Source organism: Plectrocnemia conspersa, unplaced genomic scaffold (assembly GCF_051122295.1).
Source record: "Plectrocnemia conspersa isolate PC_06_02 unplaced genomic scaffold, ASM5112229v1 ptg000013l, whole genome shotgun sequence".
In the NCBI taxonomy this organism is placed as follows: domain Eukaryota; kingdom Metazoa; phylum Arthropoda; class Insecta; order Trichoptera; family Polycentropodidae; genus Plectrocnemia; species Plectrocnemia conspersa.
Genome location: NW_028277177.1, coordinates 9,526,758 through 9,551,046, shown reverse-complemented (window position 1 = coordinate 9,551,046; position 24,289 = coordinate 9,526,758). Strand labels below are relative to the sequence as shown.

At 31.7% G+C, this 24,289-nt stretch overlaps 1 protein-coding gene across 2 annotated transcripts in view; it reads left to right on the top strand.

The window, feature by feature from the left end:
* Lrp4 (LDL receptor related protein 4) overlaps nt 1–18,363 on the top strand; it is a 28,988-nt gene extending 10,625 nt beyond the window's left edge. For both annotated transcript variants that reach the window (XM_088202510.1, XM_088202511.1), the window contains exons 5-29: nt 7,459–7,565; nt 7,642–7,801; nt 8,345–8,495; nt 8,566–8,888; nt 8,961–9,147; nt 9,216–9,369; nt 9,440–9,649; nt 9,710–9,891; nt 10,030–10,193; nt 10,259–10,393; nt 10,456–10,712; nt 10,775–10,936; nt 11,015–11,230; nt 11,596–11,876; nt 11,945–12,107; nt 12,550–12,683; nt 12,752–12,839; nt 12,902–13,007; nt 13,066–13,369; nt 13,435–13,778; nt 13,841–14,306; nt 14,369–14,627; nt 14,695–14,922; nt 15,967–16,142; nt 17,165–18,363. In XM_088202510.1, coding sequence (XP_088058636.1) covers nt 7,459–7,565; nt 7,642–7,801; nt 8,345–8,495; nt 8,566–8,888; nt 8,961–9,147; nt 9,216–9,369; nt 9,440–9,649; nt 9,710–9,891; nt 10,030–10,193; nt 10,259–10,393; nt 10,456–10,712; nt 10,775–10,936; nt 11,015–11,230; nt 11,596–11,876; nt 11,945–12,107; nt 12,550–12,683; nt 12,752–12,839; nt 12,902–13,007; nt 13,066–13,369; nt 13,435–13,778; nt 13,841–14,306; nt 14,369–14,627; nt 14,695–14,922; nt 15,967–16,142; nt 17,165–17,326 — 5,119 coding nt within the window. In that variant the 3' untranslated portion in view covers nt 17,327–18,363. The remainder of the gene's footprint in view (nt 1–7,458; nt 7,566–7,641; nt 7,802–8,344; nt 8,496–8,565; nt 8,889–8,960; nt 9,148–9,215; nt 9,370–9,439; nt 9,650–9,709; nt 9,892–10,029; nt 10,194–10,258; nt 10,394–10,455; nt 10,713–10,774; nt 10,937–11,014; nt 11,231–11,595; nt 11,877–11,944; nt 12,108–12,549; nt 12,684–12,751; nt 12,840–12,901; nt 13,008–13,065; nt 13,370–13,434; nt 13,779–13,840; nt 14,307–14,368; nt 14,628–14,694; nt 14,923–15,966; nt 16,143–17,164) is intronic.
* The last annotated feature ends 5,926 nt before the right edge of the window (nt 18,364–24,289 follow it).

Below are 24,289 nucleotides of genomic sequence, written 5' to 3'. Positions count from 1 at the left end.
TCAGAGTCAAAATACAGTCTAAATGCAAATGTTTGAAGTGCGCTCACGCGTCAAATCTCATAATTCACTTTCGCAACACCAGGCCACATTCCCACCCCCAAATTGGGCACCAAGGGTAAATCACTGACCTAGGCGACGGGGCGCCCTTGCGAAACGATGATTTGGAAACCCCTCTAAACTCTGGGATAACACAATTGCATTGAACGATGCCCGCATAGAATGGTAGTCTAAATGGTGTGGGACGACCCTCCGCTTTCTATTTATCACCAAATTGCATTCGCACACCCAAGAACTTAATCTTTCACGGGCAGAATCTCGTTTTTTTAAAAATGGGGGAAACCTAAGAAAAGAATCAGAGCCCTTCGTATTTTTTGCATAAAAAAATACGTAAATCCCCCTCGTTTTTATTATTCGACAATTCCCTCCATGTTCGGCTGATACTTCATATTTTGCGAGACTAATTGACTAAGCTGAGATATATTGGCATATCTAATACATATTTAGTAACAACCTATATACCTTTAAATATAAATACATAAATGTAATCTATTTCTGCAAGAATAGTTTGTTTTGTTATAGTTGTTTAATGACAAAACATTATTTGGCATTCGAATATTAACATGTTTAGATTATAGTCCCTAGTATTAATCTCGTTTGTGCTGATACTTTATGTTTTTTTCAATTTTTAAGAAGTCTATGAACTTTAGAAAATTTTACAAAATCGCAAATCAACGGATTACCTTTAAACTTTCCAGATGTACTAACGAAAGCTTACATAACTCAATTAAAAATAATTGTGCGTCTAGCACTACTCATTCTGTGTCAAAACGCAAAATCTTGAAAATCAAAATCAAATCTCTCATAGTACCATATTCTTTTAAAATAAATTCGATGACCTTATTAGGTAAAGATAATAATTCCAGCTGAATTCAGCGTGTAAAATGTAAAAACATGTTTTAATACAATTAAACTTGGGGGAAATACGAAAAAAATCTGTCGTACACATTTGGATATTTTAATTTATATTTTAGTTATCTTAAATGGCACGATGTTAAAACGGCGGTAACCCACCATATATTTTATTTAAAGAAGTTTCGAAAAGTCAATACGGCAACTTAGTGACATTGAGTTTTTTCAGAACTATTTATGCGAACTTCGCATATGAATATGGTCCATATTCATGCAACTAGAGATTTCAATTTTAATATTCGAATATCGAATAAATTCGCCCATTATCTAAATGGCTGACAAAGCAGTCGAATTCAAAATAATGAAAAAAAAAACACTTTGTAAATGCCGAAATTTCAGAAATATCTCATATTTCTGAGTTATTATTATGCAGCTGTGGACTTTCTTAATAATTGGTATAAAATTTTCTCTTTTTTAAATCAGTGCGAAATATGTTTAATTTTAAGTATGTTGAAAGTTTTCAAGTTAAAGTTACTGCAAACCATTGCTGATAAAAATTCAACAGCAACAGTAACTGAGTGAGTCTTTACGGCAGAACGAATAATTAAAATAAATGTTTGAAACATTTAATGCTTGATATTTTTATTATTTTTTATATAGAAAGATGTATGTATATGTACATGTTATTAAAACTGAATACGAAATACGAATATATTCGAATAATTGAGAACCCTATTCGTCACATCTTCATATTTAGCTTTATAGATAAAGATTAATTGCGGTAAGAGATTATTTCATATTAACAATAAAACTTTTTAATGTTTGTAAAGTACAAGTATCACTTTAAATGATGGAATATTTCGAGTCCCACGATACTTTTTACAATGCACCTGTTATTCCTAGAATAATAGGTCATGTTTATTGAAAGTATTGGTTTGCCATCTGGGTTCAGCCAAATGCGTTCTGTGCTTTATGGTATGCTTGGATAAGATCCATAAAATTCCCATCGACAACAAAACCGAAAAATCAACTGAAATCTCAAAAACAAAATGCCCGAATAGTGCGAAAAAAAATGATAAAATCATGAAAAAATCATGCAATGCAATTGAAGACTGTTAATCAATTAAAACGATCACAAATAGTGCGTTCATTCGAGAATCAATCTGGCAAAAGGGATATACATTGCCGAAGAATCAATCAGATACCATGAAATTGATTTTAAATTTTATGATGATGAAAATAGAGAGATTATTAATTAAATATATAATCTTGAGAAGTTGGGTGCTCGCTTCATTTTACCTATGGATGAATGGATGAGTTAGCGATATAGAAGTTTCGATTTCATCGTACACAGTAAAGAAAATATTTTCAATTTATGACTAGTCTGCAAATCAGGAAGATGTGAATGTTTTGAAATCTGAAGAATTGTTGAGAGCCATTTGTTTGAATTTGGAACTGTGTTTAAGACCGACATTATGGCAACAGCAACTGATGGAGCCAGAGTAATAAAAATATTGAATATGAAAATCCATTTATAATGGAAAGGAGATAAATTTTAAAATAGATGAAACTTATGATGAAGAGAACGACGACAATAATGAACAATATAATCAGGAAGGTGACTTTGAAAATATTAAAAGTACAGAAATTCCAGATTGAAAACTTCGTTTGAAACCGAACATCAATTATACCCTAAATGCAACTCGTAAATTTATAAAATTATTTCGAGAAAGTATGAAAAATGTAATTTTATAAAAATACTTGAAGAGTAAATTTAATATTGAACTTCATTTATGTTTAGATGTTAAGACAATTTGGAATTCCTTAGTTCCGATGATCGATTTTTTTAAAAATAGTACGTATTTTTTCTATGTTTCAAATGAAAAATAATCAGTCTCTAGTCCCGGGAATAACCGAAGCTCTGTATCTCGATTCCCGGGAATTTGAAAAACCCGAGACCATCCCTAATTTACGACGAAATCTAGAGGCGAGCCCCCGCGGCAATGTCACATTCATGGTCAAAACATCTGTTGATTCCTCGCCGATGCCAGATTTTCCCATCAAATCAACAAGACCTTTTCTGAAGACCAATACTTTCACTTCTCAAATCTGACGTTCTATCTAATCGCTTCAAGTTTGTCTTAATCGCCATGCCATGACCATTCCACAAATGTTTTGGCATTGGGCGAGGGCGGCAAGAGCAAAGCGGGAGAGAGACATTGCCTGGCCCGCCAGGGGCAGATCAATAGCGCGAGCCCCCACGCCCACCCCCACGCATCCCACGGCGCGTGGTTGCTGGGCCGCGTTGTCATGGTGACCATCTTGCGCCGTACAAAAACGTTTTTTGAGGGGGCGGCACACGGAATGGCGACGCAAATCGCGCCGCCGACAAATTCAGAGCACAATCGGATCTCGATTTTTGGCCTCTCTCTCTTAGCTTGCCTGCGACGCCATAAATCTCAAATTTGGACTTAATTAAAAACGTGACATTCGTACATGTAATTAGAAGTCGGCAACTTGAATCGTAGATGTGCGTCAGACGAGTATCTGAAAACATCCCGAACGATCTATTTATAGGCGGGCGCAAAAAACCACACCTTTAACGAAAACGGTTTATGTGAGCTAGGTGTTCGAAACAGAGAAGTTTGAGTCATAATATAGACAGCTAAAATCCCTAATCATCATACTCTATTTATTCATCTATATTGTAGAGGGCGGGCCGGATTGATTATTTCGTGGACCGTCGCGGGCCACAGCCAGTCAGAACATAATCGGGAAGTGGTTGGCTGAATCATTTTTTACAAAGGGAAAATTTAATTTTATTTATCAGTAAAACTAACAAAAAAGTAAGGAAATAAATCGAACATTATCACTTTATTTAGACTATTGTGAAAATAAAATTATGATGACCACCATAAGCAGTTTTTTAAATTACTTAAGAATCATAAAATAAATCTAATGTTGAAAAGGAACTCTAAATTTACAAAAAAATTCTGTAATCATGATAATTGTATCATAATGAGCGTCACAGGTATTTTTTTCAATTATACTTAAAATTACAGAATATGCATTTTTAAGAAATATTAAAAATACATAATATGAGAATTTCGGGGAAGCGGATTTAATAAACACGCTTGAAAAAATTATATTTTAGCTTATTTTATTTAGTTAATAAAATATTTTGAAATTTATTATTAAAGATTTTTAATTAACGGGTTAAAATGATTTTTATTCCTTTCGCGATATTTACTTTTGGTAATCGGATGGTGGCTAGTGACAATACACATATTAGAGAGAAAACAACCTGTTCACTTCGATCGTCAGATTTGGCACAAATGCGGCGTAGTGGGACCGGAAGTCGTTCTGGTACAAATTGTTAGTAGATTTGATAATATTCTTGCAAAAGAAGAAACAGATCTTTTAACAATAATATGTTAAAACATCTGTTTATTCATTCAAGAAGATCAAATCAATTTAATCAGATCGTTGTTAGAAGATCTGCGCAACAAGCAAATCGTCTCCAGGTTCACATAAACTTATTGATTTCCCTAAAAAAAGAAGAAAACATTTTTTTTAAATACTTCAAATCAACATATCAAATGTAATAAAATCATGCCGTCGCGTCGTAGTGGGAACACTCCATCATTCACACTACGACTTCCACGATAGCATATTACGATTTCTAAAAAGTACATTAAAACCAAATTTTGAGCAATAGAAGAGCGCAAAAAACAATTATCACTTTTCAGAAGTCAAAAATAAACGTCAAAAGCAATAAAATCGTGCCGTCGTCGTCACCATTTTATTGCTTTTGACGTGATTTTTTGACTTCCGAGAAGTGGTAATTGTTTTTGCACTCTCTTATTGACCAAAATTCGGTTTGATTATACTTTGATTACTTAAAATAAAAATATAAAATCGCGCCATAACCATCCTAGTATTGGTAAAGATATCTATTATATTTTTAAGCCACGGTGAAACACCAAGAAGTCGACAAACGATGAAGCATTGAAATTAATTAATAAATATAGAAAAAATAATGACTCCTTAGGATTCAATAGTTAAATATGTGAAACACTTAGCCGTAAAGAATAATATAAATGACTTGATATATACGATAGAGTGATATTTAAACTTATCCCGCGATTAACGCGGTGCTCGTTTTACATGCTTTTACAATTACGCGGTTAAGAAAAACTATTTTTAAAACACTCTAAATCATTCATATTTGGTTCCACACTTGTAGCGCGGCGATGTGTTCTTGCACTTCACCTACATCTGGAACCTCTTCCACTGCTTATGCAGTGTCTTAAGTTGTTTTATAGAGTACACGCGTGTCACTGAAGATTTTACTCGTTTACTTTATGCGGGGCGCGAGCGCGTGACTGCCGAAGATTGCCAGTCGAGAGAGAAAACACCGTCACGCCAGTGTTACCAGAGTGCCACCAAGTTTTGGCCATAATAAAAATCTATATATAAATAGGCCCCAACAAGTTAAAAATGAAACGTTAAGAATTCACGAGAATATTATTTGAACATTTTATTACAATTTTCATTTTGTCTCGATTTAAGCAATATTTCTTAGAAGGTATTTACCACATAAATATTGAGGATTGAGTGTATATACTATTTATTTAAGTTTGAAATATCTTAAAGAGATTGCACAAAAGTTAGATATAATAAAAAAAGTTGAAGAAACGCTCGTTTGCTCTGCGTCTCTCTTTCGCAACTAAAACGACACATTGATCGTATTTTAACGTGCAAAGAAAGGGTTATTCTTAACAACAATAGAAAGCTGGACATAACCAAGCCGTCATCTTGATTCACCAAGAGTTCTTGTGTCGTCATTTTGCCGATTTTGCAACCACAAATTGTCGGAAAATTTGTTTGTGAGAAATGTGATTATACTAATTATATTATTTTTAGCATAGTTTTTTGAGATATTTACATTTTTTTAATGTGTTTTTATTCAGTTGAACACGTCATATTCCATTATTTATTTTTCTTGTAATTTAATATTGAATTTATTTAAATAATTAAGAATTTCAACCGGAAAATGAAAATCGTTCAGCCGTCTGTTTTAGCTTAGGAAAATCATTAATTTTTTCTTTGAAGTCTAAAAATAGGACCCTCCTTTAATTTTCTTCAATATCTAAATATAGGATTACTCCATTAATTTCCATACTCGGCTAACACGTCCCAGGCTAAACCACCTAATATGTGAGTAATATGGAATATCTGCATGTTCATATTCAAAATCATCCAAAAATAATACAAATTGGCGATGATTAGCTTCTAATAAGCTTCACAACAGCGATCACAACTTTCACGATATGATTGAATTGCAATTTTTATAACCAAAAATGAATTATGCCGTGCAAAAATATATATTTTTTTATTGGGATCGATTGTTTTTACTTGCTCACTGATTTTTTCACATATTTTTTACAGCGGGGAAAAGATCGTAAAAGTCGTTAAAGAAAGATATGTGAATTCTATAACATAAATGTAGTTAAATTTTATATATGAATGAAAGCGACAAAAATATGAGTAGCCGCGCGGTTAATAATAGTAATACGACGAAATAATTTATATAATATAAAACCTTGAATGAGTATTTTTTAATATTTTCCGGAATTCTAGACTAAATATTTCTAAGAAAGCTTGAAAGAGAAGTCCCGTGGCATATTCTCTAGAAAGTCTAATAGGTAACAGTAATCAATCAACACTTAATAGTACAATAGATAATGTAACAATGCGATACACTGGTAGTATGAACCTTAGTGTTAATCAATTTCTATCAAGCTTGGGAGATCAGAATTAGTGATTATTATTCCGATTGATTATCGCAAATTATGTTTTTCCAGACTTTCCTAACCTTACGGATGAATATTTAAGATGTAATCAAAATAGATTGTGCTTATTGACATTTATTGAATGTTAGCTGTAGTAATTGTTCAAAATTAATCAAATAGATCATTGATTTACAAACCTTGATTTGAGTCTAATGTTTTTTTTAGTAATTGGTAATTGTGTTTACCTGTCATGAAATACTTGCGATAAGTAAATAAATAAAGCAATCTAAAAATTTTTCATGAATAAATAAAAAAACACCTTACTCTAAAAAACCTAATAAAGATTTGATATCAACCCGTAACTAACATAAAATTCAGATAATTTAATCTCAGTAGTGGTAAAAAATATTTCATAATAAATTATATATACATATAAAAATCATTACAAGAGCAGAAATGATAATTTTGTAATAAAAAATCTGAGATTTTCTAATATGGATTTTAATTAAGAAAATTTCTACTTTTAATATCTATAATTTTAATTTATATATTGATCCTAAAACTTAGTTTTAAATATAATATTATACAATAACTATGCATAATCAATAATTCATACCATATAGTTTATTTTAAGAGAACGATGAATTATGAATTAAATATAGATTTAATAATCCCTTATGAAAAAGCAGGTTATTTAGCACCTGACTATATAATTTATAGCACTATTATTTATTTATTTTATTATATTTCTTAGATGTACTGTAAACGAATTTCGATGCAACGACGGAAAATGCATTTCCAGAGCATGGAAATGCGACAAAGAGGCTGACTGTGAAGATGGTTCAGACGAAACGGAATGTCGTATGTTTAAAACAATACTAAATTATTTGTAAAGTTAAAAATGAGCTTGTATTGATGTCCAACTTTTAATTTGCAGCCATCGATCCACCTACGTGCAGTGAGGGTGAATTTCAATGCTCGAATCGAAAATGTATCCGGAAAGACTTCAGATGCGACAGAGACAACGATTGTGATGATTGGAGTGATGAGGATGCGTGTCCTCCAGAAGCAAAGATGTGTAGTCCTGACGAATACCGGTAAGCAGTCAATAAAGTTATAGTATATATTTAGTTATTCACATCAAATTTGCAACGGTAATAATAGTATTTTTACCTTTGGTATATCAGAAGATATATTTATTCTGTTTTCTGGAGTATATAGATGCTTAAATTTACGGTAATTACACCAGCATATAGAACATAAAAGCAGCAAAGACACCAAGATTTTCTCTCAGCTATTTTGATTAATAAAGAGCTTGTGAACCATTATACTACGTGAAAATGCGTAGCATTGTCGAAAACTTAGCCTCGGTCGAAACAGTCAGACATTCTTATAAATATGTTATACAATGGAACCTCGGATTGCGAGTGTTTCGAAATACGAGCATGTAAAAAATGCCTTGATAAACGAGTGATGTCAGACATGATGATAACAGGAAGAGATCATCCAGCGAATAATTAACACTGCAATTCCTTAAATTTGTTAAATTAAATCAACCGTCAATTATATTTAACACTAAAAATCCATGACGAATGTATGTTACAATACAACCATATATTTATAATAATATGTTATTCTAGATGCGGCGATGGAAAATGTCTTTTGGGTAGATGGAGATGCGACAAGGAGCGCGACTGCATTGACGGAGAAGATGAAGAAGGATGTGGGCCTAGTAATTTTAAGACCTGTACTCCTGATGAATTCACGTGCTCGGATGGAAAATGCATTTTGGTTAGCTATTTGTATATTAAATGCCTATTACTCTATTAAACGAATGCTAACATTTTTATGTACTTTTTAGAACACTTGGGTGTGCGATGGATCTCCGGATTGCTCTCACGCAGACGACGAAAACAACTGCGAAGTCACGTGCGAAATTGGACAGTTCTTATGTAAGAGTCATTCAAACAACACCGTAAGTAGCGCTTACAGAGCATGCGTGAACAGGAAGCACGTTTGCGATGGCCAGAAAGACTGTCCAATGGGCGACGACGAAGAAAACTGTCCCACCTTAAGGAATTGCGATCATAATAGTAATTGCGAACAAATCTGCATTACTACTTATCAAGGACAACCTGCGTGCACTTGTAAAAATGGATACATCTTGTCTCAAGACAATTATACGTATGTTTGTCTCAATATTTTACCCAAACATGTCCGATTATAAAAAATCTGATTATTTATTATATTCAATAGGTGCACAGATATAGATGAATGCATGTACCTCCAAGATCCTGTATGCTCCCAGACTTGCAGTAACACCATTGGAAGTTTTACTTGTGGATGCATGACTGGTTATGTTTTAAGACCTGACCTTAGAACTTGCAAAGCTCTGGGCGCCTCTCCAACTTTGCTATTCACAAACAGAGCTGAAGTCAGACAGGTGAGAATATTGTTAAAGAAGTTCTTGAATAAAATAACGCATCTTACTCAAATCATTTTATTTAAAAGGTATCATTGAGCAGCGAAAAGTATACCTCTATCCTGAAAGGTCTGCACAATGCAGTGGCCCTCGATTATCACTATGATAAAAAATTGATCTTCTGGGCTGAAGTCTTGCTTGATTCAATCAGAGTTGCTACAGTCAATGGCACAAATATCACAGGTATTATTATTTTTATAATATAAAAATATTAATTGTATCAAGATATAAATAACATATTTTATTATCTTAGATGTTGTAAAATGGGGCTTAAGTACACCAGCTGGAGTTGCAGTCGACTGGGTTCACGATTTGCTATTCTGGACAGATTCTGGTACTACCAGAGTTGAAGTCTCGACTTTGGACGGTCTGCAAAGGGCTGTTATAGCTGCTTGTGATTTGGATAAACCTAGGGCTATTGCTGTTCATCCTGGAGATGCAGTAGTGTTCTGGACGGATTGGGGTAAGAGATTATAATGAAAGAAAACTAAAACAAATCATTTATATGTACATTTATTCACAGGTCCAAATCCAAAGATAGAGCGATCAGATATGGACGGAAGCAATCGAAAATCTATTATAACAGAATCGATTTTCTGGCCTAATGGATTGACAATTGATTATACAACGAGCAGAATTTTCTGGGCAGATGCTAAACACCATGTCATAGAGAGTGCTCAATTTGATGGATCTCAAAGAAAAAAGGTATTATTAATAAATAAATATAATACAATATAACCGACTGTTAAAAATAAATTTATTGCTTCAAACCTCAAATAAGCATTTTGCCTGTTCTATTTGTGTTATAACAGGGATATGTTTAAAATATGCAATTAATTCTAGGTCGTCAGCAAAGGATTACCACATCCATATTCCTTGACTTTATTTGAAGATGCTATTTTCTGGACTGATTGGCATACCAAAAGCATATCTACAGTCAACAAGAAGACCGGCGTTGGTTTCCAGACTGTTCACAGTTCCTTGAACTCCCCTATGGATATCCACAGGTATGCTTTATTAAATAAGTTATAATACACTTTAAAGATATTTCATTATATAACTCAATTTACAGCTTTCACTCTCAGAGGCAACCACTTTATTATAATCACTGTGGAGATAACAATGGCGGCTGTTCTCATATGTGTCTTCCAAATAGATCATCCTACACTTGTCATTGTCCTTTGGGTAGCACCTTAAGTTATGATAGGTATTTAAAAACATTTTATGCTTAAAGGGTTTGAACTGTGACTATAAAAATATTAATTATAGACGCACGTGCGAAGAAACTGCTGAAAAGCTACTGCTGTTCGTCAGAAGACAAGAAATACGGATTAGATATCTAGAAACGCTGAAACCTGACACAAACATCGATATGGTCATTCCTTTGAATGGTATTAAGTCTGCCTTTTCCTTGGCGTGGAATAGAGACACGAATACAATATTTTGGACAGATATTGAAAAGTATACCATAAACCGTGCACTTCTGGATGGTAGCAATCAATCTGTCATTGCTAGTACAAGCATGAGTAAGTTTTAGATAACTTTAATAGATAAATATAGGCATTTATTAATTTTAATTAAATCATAGCGAACGCAACTGGATTGGCATACGATTGGATCACCGATAAACTATATTGGGTTGATGAAGGATCAAGAAGGATTGAAGCAGCTACTTCTGATGGAAGCATGAGAACTGTCCTCATATGGGATCAAATTGATAAACCTCGAGATATAGTCGTTGATCCCATAGGTATAATTTTATAAATAGATATATATTTATAACATAGCTTTAGTATTAGAATTTATATTGTTATTTGTTTATCTTTAGGTGGAATGATGTTTTGGTCCGATTGGGGCAAAATCCCATCAATCAATAGTGCTTATATGGACGGTTCAATGAGAAAAAAGATTGTTTCCACTCAAATGGCAATGCCGCAAGGAATGGCTCTAGATTACGCCCGTGGAAGAGTATATTGGGCGGACGTCGGCACCAAAACCATCGAGCATGCTAAATTTGATGGAAGCGAAAGGACTGTTTTGATATGTATGTATCACTAATATAATGCCTAATATCCGTATGTGAGCTAGTCATATTTATAAATTTAAATCCTCTTGAATCTATGAATGACTAATCTAAACATTTGCTTTCATTTTGACTAGTCATAAATCTATATATCTTCACTTTAAGATAAACAAGGTTCGGTTTTGGAGACACTACAATTAAAATACTTTAAAGGCAGTCGACCTAACAATACATAACTCCTGTTTTTATACAATTGTTCAAAGTTAGCAATCAAAGGCAAAAGCTTGGCGGTGAATCCGTATTCTATTATATGTACATCCATCCCGAAGGGAACTCGATCATTATCAAAAGGGCACACAATAATGTTTCTTAATTTATTTATGTAGATAATACAGTAATGCAACCTGTCGGACTGGATATCTATGGTGATGATCTTTATTGGACCGACCCAGAAACCAAATCCATCCACGTCATCAATAAAATTAATGGAAAAGGAAATAGGACGATTGTCACTAACGTAATGTCGATCAATGATGTTCAAATATATCACAAAGATAGGAAGACTGCCATCAATAGGTGTGGCAAGAAGAACGGAGGATGCTCACATCTTTGCATGTTGAAACCCAACGGATATTCTTGCAGATGCCCTATAGGAGTGAAGCTAGGGGTAAATTTTATATTATATTTTAATATGCAATAGCTATCTTAAATAATATAAATATGTATATTATTTAGGATGACAGAAGAACTTGCGCTAATGGACCTACGAACTTTCTGATATTCGCACATCGCATCGACATTAGGCAGATTTCTTTGGATGTTCCCTACGTCATTGATGTCGTTTTACCTTTTCCCAGATTGAAGAGTGCATTGGCTGTAGATGTCGATAGAAAATCAGGTATATTTATATTATAATATAAGCTTGTCTGATTTATTTCAAATGCTATCGTACATATATATGTAAATTATAAATATAAAACATATTAGTTCATCTCAATATTCAGTTATACTGCACAATAGGTATTTCCCACAAATATAAGATAGCTAGATGTATATATAGTGTATACATATATAAAAAATTACACTTTGACAACGTCATTTAAATATGCTGTTTAATGTTGTATAACTTAAGTACACAAATAACATTATTATACATTGTCTGGGCCGTATGCGGCCCGCATGCTTCGAGTTTTTTATGTTTGATATACAGCATAATAAGTAAAAAGCGTCAATGAGGAACACTTATACTTTTTTACAACACGTCGATAAAACCAGCATGATATTATATAAGAGAATACGATGTTTAGAATATGTAAATAATGTTTTTTATTAAAACACAGGTGAGATTTACTGGACTGATACAGCAGAACACATTATACATAAAGCAACTCCTGATGGCAAGAAGCTGACTGCAGTTATCACGAACGGCTTGCACACTGCTGATGGCATCGTTATTGATTCTACAGGAAGAAAGGTTGGTTATTTGTGCTTAGCATAATCAATAAATCGAAGAGACGTGTGTTATATATTTACTAATTTTAGATTTATTGGACTGACGCCGGTCGAAACAGTATTGAAGTTGCAGAGCTCGATGGGTCTGACAGAAGATTGCTCATATATTCTGGATTAGGTATGTATCAAGAAACAATATTATACGATTTTAAAAAGTGACTTATTAAATATTTTTATCAGATTCGCCAAGAGCCATAACTCTCCATTACCATCACGGTGTCATGTTTTGGTCGGATTGGGGCGCTCATGCTAAAATTGAAAAGGCAGATATGAACGGTCAAAACAGGTATTATATTGTTGAGCTATATATTTAAGAATAGTTTATAATAATGGGAATGTTATAGGAAAATTGTCATCGGAGATAATCTTATATGGCCGAACGGACTGGCCATAGATAGACCGGCTGAAAGGTTGTATTGGAACGATGCTAAAAGATGCACCATCGAATCTTCAGACTTTCAAGGAAAAGACAGGAGGATTCTACTGAATGAAGTTCCATATCCATATGGTTTGGTGGTAGTTGGAACACATGTTTATTGGACTGATTGGAGGACGGAAGCTTTGCATAGGGCAGATAAGAGGAACGGCAATGACAGAACAATAATAAGGGGCAAATTAGAAGGCTTGATGGATGTTCGATCTGTTCAGGTATGCTGTTAATTTTTTATAAATCGATGTGTTGAAAATAATATATGTATGTTTAAATTATACAGGCTGATAATATTGCTGAAAATGCTTGCGGAAATAATAATGGTGGATGTTCTCATCTGTGTCTGAGAGCTCCTGGTGGTTATACATGTGGTTGTCCCACTGGAACATTGTTTGTAGGACAGACTTCTCCAAATAGCACAGATGGTTCTAGAATACAATGCCAACCACATCCTTCCAACTATCTTGTATTTGCAACTCGCACTACACTTGCTAGAGTTTCTTTGGATACGTCTGAGTTATGGGATGTTACATTGCCTGTCCATAACATTGAGAATGCAATTGCCGTTGATTTTAGTTGGGAGAAGAAACTTATATTTTACTCTGATGTCAACGCTAATATAATAAGGTTTGTTATAAAAAAAATAATAACTAAATTACAATATGTTTTACTCATATGTCTGTTTATAGGAGTGTAAGCATGATAAATAATTCAGATGCTAAAACCATAGTATCGACTAATTTAGAAACGCCTAACGGGCTAGGCGTAGATTGGATTGCTAACAACCTTTATTGGACTGATAATGATCATAAAGTATTAGAGGTTGCTCGTTTAGATGGATCTTGCAGGAAGAAGCTTATAAAAGAAGGTTTAGACGAACCGAGATCGTTGGCGGTATTTCCAAGGAAAGGATACATTTATTGGTCCGATTGGGGAGAATCACCGAGAATTGAGCGTGCAATGCTAGATGGATCTTCCAGGAAGATTATAATCAACACAGATTTAGGATTCCCTAATGGATTAGCCTTGGATTATAAAGAGAAACGCTTGTATTGGGCCGATGCTTTGAAGGATAGAATTGAAACGGCTGATTTGCACGGTGGGAATAGAGTGCAGCTTGTGCCAGAAGCTACACATCCATTTGGATTGACTCAAGTATGATCTGAAATGCTTTGTGAATCAATATATATTTTTTCAATATCATGTTTTTATTTTAGTTTGGAGATCATATTTATTGGACGGATTGGTTCAAGAAATCTGTCATGAGGGCTCAGAAAACTACAGGAAAGAATGTGACTGCGATCAAAACCGATTTGGAAGTGGTAATGGAAATTAAGGCAGTTTCTGCTGACAGGCAGAAGGGTTGGAATCCATGCAGGGAGAAAAATGGAGGTTGCAGTCATCTTTGCCTGTTTAATGGAGATAATTATACATGTGCTTGTCCTGATGAGCCTGATGATAGGATTTGCTTTACTGGTAAATTTCATAAGCATAAAAAATATTTTATTTAAAACAATGGTGTTTATATAAGAACAAATTTCAGTGCCAGCTAAATATGTGTCAATGGTGAGACCAGGATCTGATACAACACCCGATGAATACGATCAAGAGAAGGAATACGACGATCATCTATCAATTCCTGAGATTTACAATCAAACTCCTACGTTTATACCGCCGTTGAGGAAAGAAGCAGGACTTCCAGTGGCAATTGTGGTCGTGACGATGGTGGCTACAATTGTGCTGCTTATTCTACTCATTGTGGGATCTTTTAGTGAGTTTTGCTTATAAAGAATTTTGCAATCTTTGAGTCTTACTTTATTGACATAGATTGTGATTAAATATACGATTCCACAGTAACATAAATTTCACTAGCTTTTTTTCAGCTAATGGATCAGTAATACAACGCGTCTTCCAAGTTCTTATCCATTGCTTGGTGTGATAATATTAAAATTGAAAATAATTTGAAATCTTTAAAGTTAAAATAAGATATCTAAACTATTATATTGCAACTTTATTATGAAAGGACGCATGCACGCTCTAGCGGCTTTAATCATCTGAAGGGTATAGGCGTTGTAGCGCAGTTCTATTCTAGAGCTAGTAGAGAAATGGCCAAGGGCGTAGCCCCAGCGGTGAGCCCCGATAAAACATATGCCTTCCTTGTGCATGGTCTACAAGGCGTGGTATCAGACTTTTATCAAGGGAAAGGAGGAGAAACCTCCTGATGTCTACGCCTGTCATTAAGAACGATTCATCGGAATTTACAATTAGTCATTTCATCTTGTTGGCTTGGCGAGCCATTAGAATTATGTTATTTTTCGACCGTTTGACAATGCGCCTGCCACATTTTAGTTTAAGTATGACATTTAAAAGTAAATGATTTAAAATTATGAAATTTGATAGACGCTGTCGTAATTTTCTTCTTCAGTACACAATAATCAAAAACTCTATATTTTAAAGACAGTGGCCATTTATTTATTTGCTTTACAGTTTATCTATATTTACATTTAAGAATGCAAAACTTTAAACCTGTATTCTTGTAGTCATGCGTTCTTTTATAAGACTTTGGAATTATTATTTTAGATATTTTGAACTATTTGAGGATTTGGTAAAGGTATAAAATACCAACTTTTCTAGTGTTAATATGAAAAAACATTTATATAGATAACGTATATTTTATAGTCCGTTCATATTTGTGGCTTATTAAATGTAAGAATAATGTCTGGAAAACTTATGATGAAGACATTGTTTTTATTTTATCACTAAGTGACACCGAGTCTATTTGTATAAGTTCATGACTTTATTATTTATATTTCAGTACTGTTCCACAAAAAACAACAATCAGCTAAAAAGGAATACAACGCCCGAAGCAGACGAGTGATTTCCTTCCCAAATCCTAATTACAACTGCAATGATGGTTCCCAAATACCAGCTCCAGGCAATGACAGGAGGAGGACTAATCGATTCCAGATATTCAAATATGATCGATCACAAGTAAGTTTTTCCAAAAATATGTTTGTTTTAAATACATTTCACGTGAATATGTTCTAATCAGTATAATACACACACACTCTCTAAGCCCCTTGAACAAATGATTTTTACCAACGGTTTTTGATAAAGTTTGCCTTAATTTAAAAAAAGAATAGGCTTGGATTTTTGATTATTTTTTAAATCATACTTTTCAAAATATGTGCAATAAAGCCTCTAAGATGTTGGGATTTGTCTAAAGAAACCAGTACATGGAGCTTTTTCTCAAAAATTTCACGAGCAATAATATTCAAAAATCAAAAATCGAGAAATTTAATATTTCAAAAAATTGCTGATTTTTGGAGAATTTTATAGAGCATTTTTTTGCTAAATATAAAATTTGTACGAATATTTTTAAATGCTTTACAACCGCTGCATAAAAACGGTCGGTCCGTTCCAGATGTTTGAAAATATACATGCTTTCCAAGCAAAGGTCGGAAGTATTTGAATGGCAAAAAATTGTTTACGATTTTCTCAACTACTCTAATCGGTTTTATCTTTGCTTTGGTCATCTAAGAACTACATTAATAATCAGAGAAGCAGAAACCGAAAAAATATATGGGGGCTTTTCAAAAACTTACGCCATAAAATTTGCTTGTCGGCGAACTTAAATCTCGTTTTTCCAATAATCAAAAAAATATAGTAGCAACAGCTGTTATAGACAATTTTCTCTACGTATCAGGCCTCATCAATTCGACACTGTGTAATCAATCAAAGTAGGTCGATTCGTTCCCCAAAAACACAGCTATCTGACATTTTAATTATCTGTTGGATAGTACTGATTTGTTCTCATTCAGTTATTTGCAATAGGTGGATGCATTGTGGTTAAGCCAATGTAAATATTATATTTTTATATGTAATTTTATTTTTGTAAATAAATACATTTGATCTGAAGACACTCCCCTACGACATCTTGCAGATTATTCGTGATAACAATTATATATGTTCTGCACACTTTTACTAACTCTACTATCGTTGTACTATTTTAGGATAGAGTCAGCAACGTGTATTCTGCTGAAGGTACCAGTTTGATTCAGGCGCCAAACGCACCTCATACACCCAGTTCTACACACTGCACTGTGACTCCAGACGCCCATCCATCACCCCAACACGATGGGTTTGATTCCATAGCTTTAAATCCAACTGGATGAAGATTAGTAATGGATCAGAGAAGGGTTAACGAAAAGATTTAACAAACTCGTATAAATAGTTTAAACAACTACAATAACCGAAACAGTACAAGTCATACAATTATAAAGAAAAAACATCATCGGTAGCTGTTGAAAGTCATACAAGAAAAAATCAGAAATTTAACCACACGTCGATGTATAGTGTTCAATAATTGCTATATTTATTTTTGATAAAATAGTTAAAAAAGAACATTAATTTTTGATATGCTCATTGTTTTTAGTATTGTTTCGTATCAAATTTTTATTTCGATTGAAAAATACAATAATTTGTTGATTATATTACTATGAGAATCTTTGTTAAAATTAGATACAGGGTCTAGTTAATTAAAAATGAGAAGGAAATCGCATACGATGAAGTTCGAAGATAAATTATAACAAAAAAAATACTAACGAATACGGTAAACGAATTCTAAAGAACAAAGGCGCACAGGAGATAAAATGTTCGATTTATATAAAAAAAAGAGATCATTAATGATTAATTAAATAAACGAGTCTCTAGCGTTGTAATTTGATATAATACGTGGAATCTCAATTTACGTGTATTAATTATTAAATATACATTTATAATGTACGCCAATGTTACATTAAAAATAATCCATTAATATTAATATTAAGCGTGGATGAAGGTTTAACTGATTTTTTGTGTATGAAAATGACTCATTTTTGTGTAATTTACCCGCGTATGTATTCATACATATCACATAATCGATTTATACACAAAGTGTATAAAAGTCATCATCCTCGATTATTATGAAAAAATAAAATATATATATGGGGTGTCAGTATGATTTGTTATTGCGGTACAATAATCGGTATTATATGAATATTTTATACGAGCGACTAATAAATAAAACATTTTACTAGTAACATATCTAGGCGATGATTTTTTGTATATATGCGAGTAATATTATTAATTTTGTACGAAGCAGTGGTGTTTGAAAGCTTAGTTTAAGTTATTAGATAGATATGATAATATATTAACAAACAGAAAAAACAAAGGGTATACATTCCCTTATAATCTCATTGAAAGGCACTCGAAAATTATTTATTATAATATATTAATTATTTCACCATTGAATTTAATACTCAATCATTCCGTTGAATCAAGTTTTTGTTACGATCGCCTTATATGTATAATACATTACAATAATCAGTATCACTTTATATGATTACTAGTTATATAATAGTGTAATTCGATTAAAAAACGAGGCTGTGATTGTAAAGTGTTTGAAGATTTGCTTGTGGATTTGTCGTTTGTGCGATTTATGAAATTGTGGTTTAAGCGAATTGCGGGTAAGATAAACCTAATCTATTCTTCCTGTAAACAATAACTGTATAATTCACACATTTTATATATAATGTGACGATGATAACCGAAATGGTTACAAAAAACGGTGAACCAAGTAGTTGAAAAGTGTAAAATATTTTTTTATATATGATCAAGCACATACACAGATTATATTTTCAATACGCAACATGCAAATTATTGTTATTATTATAATTAATAACGAGTAAAAAAATATTTTTTACTCGTTATGACAAACTAATGAATTTAATAAATATAATCTTCTATGGCACTCTTAGTTGTATACAAATATCGATCCCCATGTTTAGTATACAATTACTTTTTAATGTTTCAAATCGAGTACTTAAACAAATATTGATCAGAGTAATGTGCTTCGTCGCACAGATTTTGTAGCCGATTTGGTGCTCTATTTGCATATAAATAAAAACAGTAATTTGTCTCCCAATAATTCTAAGGGATCGATATATTATATTTATAAAACTTCATCAATCATATTATTATATATTTATTTTTGGTATCAATCATTATGGTATAATATAAATTATAACATTTGTCTAAAACGAGCTTGTCGTTCTTTTCATCAGTTTCAGTTTATTTTGTGTGCAAAATGTACACAAACATATATTGTAAAAAATATATAAATGCCAAATGCGTTATGAAATAGAAAGACTGAACACATGATGCTATAATAGTACGGAAAATAACTAAGGTTTATTTTTTTCATTAGTAACAGTTAAACAATAGTTAAAATATTTTGTTAATCATAACTTAACAGTACCTATAACCCTAATTTATAAAATAAGAACATTTGTATTATAATTCAATGTTATCTTATTTTCGGTGAAAAAGATATTGAGAATACGAATCATACTTTTTTTAGATATATGTATTAACTCGAAAATGTTTTTAAATTAATGTAAAGAAAATTATATCTCATAATGGCAGCTCTTGTAGTATCAAAATTAATACCTATTATTACATTATACATATAATATGTATTCATGTGTAATTAATACATATGCATTGCTTATGTATATTTATAATATATATTAATTAAAATGATATTTAGGAAATCATCTGTATTTATGTTTGTAAGTTAAACGGTTGCGTTATAATTATTTTGTATTATTTTGTAATAACATATCGCATTTGTAAGTTTAAAATATATAAATTATATAACAACGTAGCTGTTAATATGTGTCTAAAATTAAGATACGTATTGATTACTCATCTATGTTGTTGATAATAACGAGTGTGTGTTCGAGTGATTTGTTTTAATTCTCAAACCCACAATCAAAAAGTTAGTGATCCGATCCAGTAAATATATTTATACATGATTTATTAAAACTCCTATTTAATTTATGAATAAGATTTCTAGTGCTTCGCTTCATTTTATATTGATAATTCTTGCTCAGGGAGTTACAATATAATATGCTAAAGTTGTATCACAAAATGATGTTTTTAGGTTGTGTAAAGAACTGTATAATCAAGGATCAATTTTTGTGAGAAGCGAACACTTTTAACCTTATTATTATAATATACTATGTGAGAAATAGATTATATTTTTATTTGATTAAATTAAATAGTATTTTTTGGAAAATGGCTTTTGATAAATCGGGGTGGTTGATGATAACCAAAGCGATTATCGGAGGGGGTGATATAAAAAGGGTTAAATGAAAAACTAACATAAGTAAAAAAATGTATTATTCAGAATTTGGCATATTCAAGAATCAGTGTTGAGTATGTTAATGTTTAAAAAATAACTATTGTAGTATTATATAATGCAAATATTGATGTATAATCAACGGGCTCGTTGTATTTTATGTAAACTGAATCAGAGTTGTGCCGAAAGGACGTCGATTGAAGAATAACTTTTATAGTAAAAATTCTAACAAGAAGAATTTTATATTTTACCTGCAAGGTAAAAAACATCGACATGACTCTGAGTTGAAAAAAAGTATGTCAATAATTAACATTTAATTCTAAATTATTTTATGCACAATAATTAATATAATTACTACTTTAGGTAAAAAAAAACGATAATTAACATCTTTAATAGCAATCTCATTAAAGATTGCAAATATTCATTACTTTTATTATATGTAAAAATATTCTACAAAATGCATTAATAATCCGATATATTTTCCTTTTTCATATTCAATACAATTCATAAATTATTACGGCAAACGAATTGACGCATGCGTATATAATTTTTTATAAGTATATAAAAAATATATAATATATATCTTTGTCTATGTAAGTGTAAAAAATATGCATATTTTGTTAAGGAAGTCGTTCGATGAGCTGATGAATTTGGTCGGTGTGAAGTTATTTTTTATTACTGTGATATGGTGAGAAGTCAGAGCTTGGGGTGGTTAGTTAGTCAATCGTTCATTTGCCCATCGTGTGACGGATTTAAGAAAATATAAACTGTGAATCATCTGACACTTTAATTGCCTCCAAAACAAAGTGTTTGAATGATTTATTTACTGAAAAATAAAAATTTATTTTAAATGTTGTTCGTTTTTTTCATTGATACAAACATCCTACAACCAATACTCCTACTTTGTAACAGTACATATTAGATATTGTATATCTTCCATTGTAAAATATCACGCTTAGCCCAATGCGTTGCAAAGGAGTAAACACAATCATCACCTACAAGTAAGTAATGATCTACCAGAGTGTAAATAAATGCGATGTATTTTATTAATTATAAACTATTATTACAGCTTACAATCAATAAGCTCAATATTATTTTAATTATTCAACACGCAGGGACGTTATTTGGGAGAAGGTGGGGGCATTTGTCCCCCCTTGAATTTGGCAAGAAAAATGCATGTCAAATAATACTATGAATCTTAATGAAATCGAAATATTAAAATAACAACCATTGACTAGCCAAGTATTGCCCTCCCCCCTTTTCCTGTAACAAGCTGAAATGACGTCTATGCTTCTAAACAAGAAATTCTCTGGTTAACCCTTAAAGAAAATCTAAAGAAAATAGTCTCGAATCTATCCCGAAAATATTTTTTAAGTATGTCATTTCAGTGAAGTCGATGGCGAGACGCGAATGTGACGCAACGCGCGTACGTAGGACAGCAAAGCCGCGTCGAGTTCGTTCACGTATTGTTATAACATTGTTATAAAATGTCTTAATATATTTTTTATGAAATCTTCCATTGTAACTTGACAGACGTAAGCCAAATGCGTTACAACGGGGTAAAAATGTACCAACTGAGTAAATCAATCAGATACAATGAATACCTACAAGTGTAGGTATTCATTATATCTATATTAATAATTATAAATTATTATGTGTAATGTAATTTATAACCAATAGAAGTCACTGCAGCTGGAGCCGGGTTTTTAATAATTGCGCATTTTTTTAAATGAAAATTCGAGTGCCGCTACCGGGACTCGAACCCGCAACCTCAGAGTTATTAATCTGAGATTGCGGAAATTGGCCCCCTTATGATTTTGTCCAGAAAATGCATGTTATTCAATGAAATGCATGTATCTTAATGAAATCGAAATATTAAAAATCAAGTACTGACTGGGCAATTTTTGCCCCCCCCCCCCCAGAAAAAACTGAAATATGGTACCGACATTACTATATACATTAGTGAGATTAGGAAAATTTAGGAAAACTCGAGCTGTGATGATCGATCGTAATTATAATTACATAACAATCACTAATCCCAATCTTCCGCTAAGGGTTCATATGGGAGTCAACCCCAGGTTTTTCAGGTATGTGTTAGTTACTGACTGTATAACGCTACGTTCCGATTAAAATTCATATTAAAACATTACTGGTAATATCCTAAGTTTTTTATTTAGAAGAATAATACAACTACTTGAATATAGCATAGAATGATTTCTTGGATATGGCATAAACACAGAATAGAGAATACATAGAACGGCCGTTGCATACAAATTGCATACAGCGCTAATTTGACTTGTGCGTCGAAAGGCTGAACTCGACAGGATCGTACTCGTATCAATCATACATACACATTTTTTTAGGAGAAAATATTTTAAATAAAAATAAACAAATGTAACTTACATAATATGTAAAACTGAATTCCGAAAACAAAATATAATTATATTATTCAATTATAGATTTAATCACACGCACTTGTTTCCGATGCACTATCGTATTTCGTTTGAGAACAATAAGGTTTATTTAATTTAAATAAAAGAATAAAATAAAATTGAAAAATTATTTATTTCTACTATATTATTATGTATTAAGTTCCGCAATACTACTAGAACTTGCAAGTTCTATTAGTATTGTCAGAATTTTATTTTTAAATGTTTTGCTTATATATTTTTTTAATGTAACATAACTTAATACTTTGTATACAGGAGACGAGAATCTTCACTTCGCAATGCTTATTAGTTAAAAGCGGGAGACAAGGACGAAACTTTTTTGTACTGTCTACCATTTTTGGAAACTACAGCAAAGTCAAGTGACACTTACGTAATATTGTTTATGTGACATTTTATTTTGGGAAAGGTTTTGAATTCATCTCTAATATTTTTGTTTCCAAGCCATTCAATATTGTTACTTTTTCACTTTAGAATTATTATACGACAGGAAGTACGTGTTTAAAAAAATGATATATTCGAAAATGGATTTATGCGATCAAAATACCTGTTAAGATTAAAAATTTGAAATTGACGAAATTAAAATTTTCTGTACAGCTTAAATCGATGGTTCATTTTATTCTTCAAGAACAAATTAATACAAATATATTTTTTTATTATTTTTCCAAAAATTATACCATATTCTTCCCGATTTCTTTAAACATAATGCTTGTATGCCTTTAATTTAAAAATCTCAAGTAAAAATTATATCGATTATGTTGGGATATAATGTAAACCAAACGTTGATTCATATAAATCTTTATTACATACAATTTTATATTTATAAGAATATAATTTCAATAACTTAAAATCAAACAACATAAATAATAATAACAATACAAGCGATTGAAATATAAATATTATTTAATATAATTAATATCATTTATATACTGTGATTATTAAATATAGACCATGCAGGCAAATCTACAAATTGAAAAAAATAAATACACAAAACATGTGCGCTATAATTTTTTTACATAAAAAAAATATTTTTGAGCTTTCTCATTGTTTAGAGCCAAACATATTTTTCACCAAATCGATCAACATAAATGTAAATTTTCAAAATATATATATATAATTATTGTCATAATTAGATTTTTTCCTCTATAATAAAATTCAATAATTGGGAACAGGCTACACGTTTATTAGTCTTTTAATTTCTTCAAAACGGTGATAATACTCAGAGTAGGAAAAAAATCTACTAAATACATACATCAGAAAACTGATATGTATGTTTATAATAATTGCTTTGACATACACATAATATAATTATTTAATATATTGCCATTTCTATACATTGTTATAAACTATTAACAGTTGATACAATCATAATCTAATTGACGTACAATAGAACTTTGGTCAATTAAAACTAAAATACACATACGAAAATTTATATATAATATAATAAATCTCAAAATATATCAAATCGTTCACAAGTAACTGAACGCACGATTTAGTAAAAATATACA